This window comes from Mastomys coucha, unplaced genomic scaffold (assembly GCF_008632895.1).
Source record: "Mastomys coucha isolate ucsf_1 unplaced genomic scaffold, UCSF_Mcou_1 pScaffold18, whole genome shotgun sequence".
NCBI classification, from domain to species: Eukaryota; Metazoa; Chordata; class Mammalia; order Rodentia; family Muridae; genus Mastomys; species Mastomys coucha.
This window is the reverse complement of record NW_022196900.1, coordinates 114,731,641-114,740,283: the sequence shown is the minus strand read 5'-3', so window position 1 is coordinate 114,740,283 and position 8,643 is coordinate 114,731,641. Positions and strand designations below refer to the sequence as shown.

The following is an 8,643-nucleotide window of genomic DNA, read 5'->3' as shown; positions in this document are numbered from 1 at the left end:
CGCACACCCCATAGCTCTGCTTTTCAAAAGCCTTCTTCCCTGGAACCTTACATGGAGTTTGACATGGAGATATGGTTGGGCTTTTGAGTTTCTGCTGAGGAGTGTCTGCCAGGGTCCTCAGATGGGTGATGGTAGCACATGCCTTTAAAATCCCAGAACTCTGGAGGCAGAGGCAGACGAGTCTCTTGAGTTTGAGGCCAGACAGGGCTGTTAAACAGAGAAACCCTGCCTCAAAGAAAGAAAAAGAAAGAAAGAAATAGGTCCTCGTGGCAACTGGGGAAACACTTTGATCTGATTGGGGGGTGGGGGAGCGGACTTTCCCTGAGGCATGGGGTTAATGACACCCTGACCGCTAACCTTATCATCTCCCTTCTTTTTATCCAGTTTTCCCAAGCATCCCAGAGCAACCGGGCATGCCTTGTCCTGGAGAAGACAGTGAGTGTTCAATTAACAACTTATCTGTCTTACCTTGTGTAGATGGGTATTTTGCCTGTATGTGTGTGTCTGTGTATCACATGAGCGCCTGGTGCCTACAGAGGCCAGAAGATGGCATCTGATCCCCTGAAACTGGAATTACAGTTATCAGCCACCATGTGGAGACTGGGAATCAAACCCGGGTACACTGCATGAGCAGCCAGTGTTCTTCACCACTGAGCTGTCCTTCTAGCCTGGGTGCTCCAGTTTTAAATTTCCTCTTAACGAGAGCCATGTGCTACAGGTAGAACTACTGGCCACTATGCCAGGGTAGTGAGTGGGTGCTGTGTGTGAAGTGGGGGCCTTGGAACCCAGACTCATTTACCCTAGTGAAGACTCTTAACCTCATCGTGAACAATGCTATAACCTCAAGAGCCCTTTCACTCTGCTTGGCTTCCTAATCACTTCTGTGGCTATGATGTGGCTGACTGGGGCTTTGTGGGCAGTAGGGGGAGGTGAGGGAAGAAGGTGTGGTTGGCTCCATTCTTATGTGGCAGAGTAGAAGATCCACAGAGTGCATTGATTTATCCCAAGAGAAAACGCTATGCTTCTGTAGCACTATGTCTGCCCCAGTGGAGACCACCCCAGCCTTCTTGCTCTCTTCCCGCCTTATGCTTATTTGTTCAATGTCCCTCTGGGCCAGTTGGTAGAGGATGGGGAAAGTGGGTCTCTGGAGTGGTGGGTTCCAAGGGGAGCTTTGACTTTGTCTCTGATTGTGTCCTAGAAACCATGCTTAGGTGTTAAGAGGTGACAAGGCTCCTGGAGGTGACAACTTTTGGCTTACCTGGTTTGTGAAGGAGAAATTCCTGAAGTTGCACAACCTAGTGTGATTAGAGGCAGGTGGTTGGTCCATGTGTTTTGCCTCCAGTGGGATGGGGAACCAGCCCATGATCATAGGGTAGGAAGGCCAAAGGAGAATATCAATACAGTGAGTTTGCACCCATATGGAAGTGTTCCATAAAGAACTGTGTGGTGTGGAACCTGATGTTTCCTCTGGGGTGCCCATGTCCTGTGGAAGGATAGGCGTCTGTCATCTTTTATGAGTATGTAAAACAATAAGATAAGGCAGAGCTGGCAAGATGGCTCAGCTCTTGCCTGATTGCGTGAGTTCAGTCCCTGGGACCCATGTAAAAGCAGGAGACAGCCAGCTCTATGGTTATACTCTGACCTCCAAACACATACTATGGCACACACATACCTGTGCTCACACCACACACACACACACACACACACACACACATACACACACACACACACTAATAATAAAGTTTATTAAAAAAAGAGCAATGTAAGGCAGTTGAAGAATGAAGATGAGGTTGTCCTCGGTCTCACTCCTGGCTTTCACATAGATGTTCAGTACCTTAGCTTGGTAGCCCCCAGCCTGCTTTTTGTCTCTGTGGGTTTGTCGGTTTCAGGTGGTGTCTGTCTGCCACCTGGATGGCTTTTTGACTGCAGTGACAAGATTCCATTCATATCTTCTACTTTGTATTATTGGGAGAGTCTTCAGGGAGTTCTGGTGATACCAGGACAAGAGGGTAGCTCAAGGTGTTTGTGTTCTGCCTCAGCCCTGCCCCAGGGGTACAGGCCTGCTGGCTTCCTGTTTGTGTGTGCATGCCATAGGGAGGGTGCCTTGAGTTGGTGGGGCTGTTGCCATACAGTATTGTCATTAGGTGTAGAAGAGCCCAGGGTCTCTGTTGAAGAGCAGAAAGGTGGGTCCCTACTGCCCTGTGGGCATGCAGAGATTGTATCTGAGCCTTAAGAAAGGCTAAGCTGGTCACATGAGTAGGCCCTTGAGAAGATTGCTGGAGTGGCTCAGTCTCTGATAGACACTCAATTTTGTCCAAGTGTGCCATAGAACTTTTACTGAGATGAGAAACTGAGCACCACAGAAGATCAGTGGATGATTGACAGGCCAGGATCTTACTTATGGACCACCCTGCCCTGGCTGGATGTTACACTAGAATGTGGAAAGGCTTCTATTTCTCTGGGGTGTGTGACCCTAGCTCGGGGTCCCTCGGTATTTGCATATTCTGTTACACTTCCCACTTGATCCTTGTACCCATCTCTGACACAGGAACCCCCTGTTCTGGTTGTCCAGAGGAACTGTGTGACTTTGCTGCCTGCAGGGACATTTGTGTTTATAGTTTTGCTGAGGGTCAGTGAGGAGGGTCAGCCTGGTGGGATGTAAATGACAAGGGCTTTCCTAAGACAATGTGAGGTGGAGGGATGGACACATGAGTGGACCATAGTCAGATGTGGCTACAATTTTGCAACTTTGCAGAACCTGGTTGACATGCAGTAAGGGAGTATCTGGGAGTGCCACATTGTATCTCAGCAGATCACCTTACAACCCCTTGAACTCCTGTGGCTAGTCAAACTCTAACCTGCTTCTAAGCTAACTCTCTTAATTGTAAAGTTAACAGTTACTACTTGGAAGCAAACAGCATTAGAGCAGGTACTTGCTGCTCAGCTGCCACCACTTCTGCCCCACACTTCAGCAGCCACCCAGTGCCCTACTGTGGCAGTCTTTCTCCCTCCTCTAGTCCCCCCCCCCCACTTTCATTCTGTCTGGGTGTGTCTTGCTTAGGGTTTTACAGCTGTGAACAGACACCATGACCAATGCAAGTCTTATAAAGGACATTTAAATGGGGCTGGTTTACAGGTTCAGAGAGGTTCAGTCCATTATCAAGGTGGGAGCATGGGCAGCATCTAGGCAGGCATGGTGCAGGAGGAGCTGAGAATTCTACATCTTCATCTGAAGGCTGCTAGCAGAATACTGACTTCCAGGTAGCTAGGGTATTAAAGTCCACACCTCCTATTGTGCCACTCCCTGGCCTAAGTTTCTTGTACTATTTGTTGAAAAACTTCTCCTTTTCCTAATGAGGGTCTTGGCACCCATGTTAACCATGTTCATGTAAATGCAAGGATTTGCTGCCAGGTTCTCTGTCATGGTTTGCATATGAAATGCTAACCATATGCTCACATGTTCTAAGATTTGGTCTGGAGCTGTTGGTGCTGTTCAAAGAAGTTTTGAAACCTTTGGACACTGGACTTCAAAGGTTTAAATGGTGGAGCTAGAGGTTATAGCTCATCAGATTTTAGTATGAGCTCTCTGCTCCCTGGTTCATCAAGATGTGAGCAAGTTGTCACTTGCTCTTGCTATCGCACCATGATCTCTGCCTTGTCAAACCTTGAGGCAAAACACATCTCCCTTAAGTGGCTTCTTATCAGGAAAGTAATGGCCATATTTATTCCATTGGTCTGAGCATAAAGTGATTGATATGGTTATTGTAACTTTACAATAAGGTTTTTCTTCTGTTTTTGTTTGTTTGTTTGTTTTTCCCTTTGGAGACAAAATTTCATATAGCTCAATCTGGCCTCAAACTTGCTATATACCTAAGGATAACCTTGAACTCTGATCTTTCTGCCTCTGGGATTATAGGTGTGTACCTAGATTTTCAGTAAGTTTTAAAGGCAAGAGTGTAGGGTGCTGGGTATGTAGTTGGGTAGTAGATTACTTCTCTGGGATATGTAATGGCCTACGTAAAGCCATGTGCCACCACGCCCAGCTAGAATGGAATTTCTATAAAACAAAATATATACTGTATTTTTGTGCTAGGGAACAAACCTAGGTCCCAAATAACTCTAGGCACATACCGTACCATAGAACTTCACCTCAGCTCCAGTACTAACATCTTAGCGATTGTTAGGTCTCCCAGTCCATGAATGAACTGGAGGGTTTCCACTTACTTATGTGTTTTTAAAATTTTCCTCTAGCAGTGTTTTATAGTTTTCCTTTTACAGGATTGGTTTGGATTGTTTATTTGTTTGTTTGTTGTACTGGGAGTTGAACCCAGGGCCTTCCACAGCATACTTGAAACCACCAAGCAGTGTCTTCATACAAGCTGTTCACCTCCTTGTTTAATTCTTTCTTTAAAAAAATTATTTATTTATTTTATGTATATGAGTACACATGGTGTAGCTGTACAGATAGCTGTGAACCTTCATCTGGTTGTTGGGAATTGACTTTAGGACCTCTGCTTGTTTCAGTCAACCCGTCTCGCTCCGGTCCAAAGATTTATTTATTTTTATAAATAAGCACACAGTGGTGGCACATGCCTTTGATCCTAGCACTTGGGAGGCAGAGGCAGGTGGATTTCTGAGTTCGAGGCTAGCCTGGTCTACACAGTGAGTTCCAGGATAGCCAGGGCTACACAGAGAAACCTTGTCTCAAAAAAAAAAACAAACCAAATCAAACCAAACCAAACCAAACCAAAAAAAGGACACTGTAGCTGTCTTCAGACGTACCAGAAGAGGGCATCAGATCTCATTGAGGGTGGTTGTGAGCCACCATGTCGTTACTGGGGATTTGAACTCAGGGCCTTTGGAAGAGCACTCAGTGTTCTTTCTTACCCCCTGAGCCATCTCACCACTCCCAAGCCCCTCCCCCCTTAATTCTAAACCTTTGTTTCCTCTTCTTTTTGATACTATTATAAATGGGGACCCCCCCTTTCCCTTTAGGATTGTTCATTGTACAGTGTTTTGTTTTGTTTTGTTTTGTTTCAAAGTAGCAGGAAAACTTTATTCAGCTTAAGGGGTACATCATTGACAGAAGGTCAGTGAGTCAAGTTTCTTGTCTGGTCAGTTTCTGTCAATTCAACATAAACCAGAGTCACCTGGGAAGAGTGAACCTCCACTGAGAAAATGCCTTCATCAGATTGGCCCGCAGGCAAGTCTGTGCAGCATTTTTTGACTAGTGATTGACATGGGAGGGCCCAGCCCACTGTGGGCAGTTCCATCCCTGGACAGGTGGTCCTGGATTGTATAAAGAGGCTGACTAAACAGAGAGCAAGCCAACATATAGCAGCCCTCTGTAGTTCTACCTTCAGGTTCCTGCCTTAGTTTCCCTAGTTTACAGGCTGTGACCTGTAAGTGAAATAAGCCCTTTTCTTCCCAAGGTGCTCTTTGGCAGCAGTAGAGAGCAAACTAAGACAGGTGATTTATAGGTGCTCACTTTGCTGCTTGTGACTTTACTGAAATTAGTTCAGTAATACTGTAGTAATACCGAAGTTATTAGTTCTAACAACTTCAGTGGCAGTTCATCTATATAAGGCCATATCATCTGCAGGCAGCAACGGCTCTTGTTCCTTTCCAGTGTGGGGACCTTGAGTCTGTCTTGTTTGATTGAATTTCAGTGTTGTTGAATTGAAGTGGTAGCGAGAATCTGTCTGGCTTTGCCCTGGTCTTAGAGGGAAGTGTGCGGTGTTCTTGCTTTATTAAGTGTGTCAACTGGATTTTAACTTTTGGGTTTTAGTGTGTTGATTCAGCTCCTCTCTCTTCCTAGGTGGTTGGCTATTCTTACCACAAAAGATACTGGATTTTGTCAGAGGGTTGTTCTGTACCTATTGATCATGTATTTCTTTTAAACTTGTGTTAATGTGTATATTACACTGACCAGTTTTCTTTATTTTTATTCACATGGGGCTATGGAGACAGTAGTGCAGGTTCCTATGGAGCCCAGAGAAGGCGTCAGGTCCCCTGGAGCTGTAGTTAAGAGGCGTTATCAGCCACCTTATGTGTGTGTGGGTGGCTGGGAACCAAACCTGTGTCCTCTGGAAGATCAGAAAGTTCTCTTAACCACTGAGCCATTTCTCTGGTGCTAAACTAACCAGTTTTCTACTTTGAATTTTCCTTGGATCCTGTGAATAAATTTCATTTGGTCATGATGTATAATGTCTTTTAATAGGCTGATAAATTTGTTTGCTAGTGTTTTATTTCTTTCTCACCCTTTTTAATTTTTTTTAAAAAGATTTATTTATTATTATATGTAAGTACACTATTGTTGTCTTCAGACACACCAGAGAAGGGCGTCAGATTTCATTATGGATGGTTGTGAGCCACCATGTGGTTGCTGGGATTTGAACTTGGGACCTTTGGAAGAGCAGTCAGTGCTCTTACCCACTGAGCCATCTTGCCAGCCCTAGACTTTTTTTTTGGTTTTTCAAGACAGGGTTTCTCTGTGTAGCCCTGGCTCCCCTGAAACTCACTCTGTAGATCAGGCTAGCCTCGAACTCAGAAGTCCACCTGCCTCTGCCTCCCAAGTGCTGGGATTAAAGGTGTGTGCTACCACTGCCCGGCTTTTTTAAATTTTTTAATGATCATTGATCCTGGTCATGAGATTTAGGGCCTACCTGGATAACATAAGGATATCCATCATGGGCTTCTGACCTAGCCACATCTACAAATTAGATCATACCAGCAGGTTTCTTTTTGTTTTGTTTTGTTTGTTTGTTTTTGTGTTGTTGCTAGTTGTTTTTTCCAGACAGGGTCTCTCTGTATAGCCTTCCCTGTCCTAGAACTCACCCTGTACACCAGGCTGGCCTTGAACTCACAGAGATCCGCCTGCCTCTGCCTCCCCAGTGCCAGAATTAAAGGCTTTGCCAGCAAGTTTTAGGGAAAGGATGTGAGTACATCTCAGTGGGTACACATCACTGTTCAAATGCCCTCAGTTGGTGGCTGGCTTAAGTTCCATTTGCCTCTGTCCCTTGTAGGTTGGTGGGTCTGGTCTGACTTCTCCCTCTACCCCACTTTGTGGGTAGCCCTATACTGTTATGTTGGAGGCTGTGTGGGACTGAGATAGCTGTAGGGCACCAGATAGGCGTTGGATTCCAAAGTGTATGACACGTTCATGCAAGCCAACAAAGCCTTCTAGGTCTGTCTCTTGTCTCAGTTCATGGGCCTGTTCATTTCTTAAACTCACTGCCCTCCCAATCTGCAGAGCCAATGTGCTTGCTATCCCATTTGTTCTTGTTAAAGATGTTGTGAACTTCCTGGAGCTGTCAGTGTCCCAGATGAAGATGTGGGCAGAGGAGGCTTTGGAAGGGGTGCGGTCACCAGAGGAAGATGAAGTAGTTATCTATTCAGAAAACAATCTGAATCACCATGGGACATGAGGAGGTGCTAGGAACAGGCAGAGGGAGTGGCTCAGTAGGGAGGCAGAGGCCTGATCTTCAAAAGGCTTGAGTTCTATCCCTAGTATTTAGAAAGAAGGAAAAAAAAATTGAGTGTAATATCTGATGGGTATCATCTTATTGGCAACGATATTTGCAGCATGACTTTGGGCAGATAGGTGAAGTATGTGGTGCCTGGGTTTCTCCTTCTGTAAGTGGGGTCTATGAAGCAAATGAAATTTAGAAGGGTATATAACTATAATCCCAGCACTTGGAAGGTAGAGGACAGGAGGATCAGAAGTTCAATGTTATCTTTGAATACATAATGAGTTAGGCCTGCCTTGACTAGTCACCTTGAGACTGTCTCAGAAAAACAAAACAGTCATAAAGACAAAGAAGGGGTCATTGGAACTTGAGCAGGGAAGCCAACTCTCTGATAGTCACTGTACCTGCCAGCTGGTGACCAGGTACAAATGGGAGTTCCCTACTAAGTGCCTCTAAAACTTTGAGTCTTCCTCTTCCGTAATGAGAATTCTGGATTTCTGATTTCTTTTTTTTTTTTTTTTTTTTTTTTTTTTTTTTTTTTAGATTTATTTATTATTATACATGGGTACACTGTAGCTGACTTCAGATGCACCAGAAGAGGGAGTCAGATCTCATTATGGTTGTTATGAGCCACCATGTGGTTGCTGGGATTTGAACTCATGACCTTTGGAAGAGCAGTCGGTGCTCTTACCGGCTGAGCCATCTCGCCAGCCCGGATTTCTGGTTTCTTAAAACAAAACAAAACACAGAAATATTGTAAGAACATGTTTTCATTTTAATCCCAGGTGTGGGGATGTGGGGCTGCTTCCGACTGGCAGCAGTAGCTGACTATGATTTGCCCCATGCTCTAGCAGAAGTGTGGTTTTGTCACCTGCAGATAGTTTCTATGATTGTATGATATTTGGAATTCTGAGGACTTTTCAGAGGGTATATAAATGCTAGGGTGTTAGCTCCGGTGGGTGCTTCTTGGACTGGAGATAATTCTAGGGCCCTGAGAGGTAGAGTTGTTTGCGTTTGTTAGTAGACAAGCTCAAAGAAGAAACAAGAATAAAGAAATTAGATTCCAGAATCTCTCTTCCCCACTCTCCTCCTTTCTCTCCTATCCAGTGCTAGGAGGTACAACAGGGTAGGGGTGGGTAGTTAAAGGGTGAGGGAGAAGAAGAGTCCACAAACC

At 45.1% G+C, this 8,643-nt stretch overlaps 1 protein-coding gene across 1 annotated transcript in view; it reads left to right on the top strand.

Moving 5' to 3' along the window:
• Window positions 1-8,643, top strand: part of Prkcz (protein kinase C zeta) — a gene marked incomplete at its 3' end in the record, with an annotated part of 109,022 nt that overhangs the window by 6,647 nt on the left and 93,732 nt on the right. Inside the window, exon 4 of the mRNA XM_031377047.1 lies at window positions 385-435. Coding sequence (XP_031232907.1) covers window positions 385-435 — 51 coding nt within the window. The remainder of the gene's footprint in view (window positions 1-384; window positions 436-8,643) is intronic.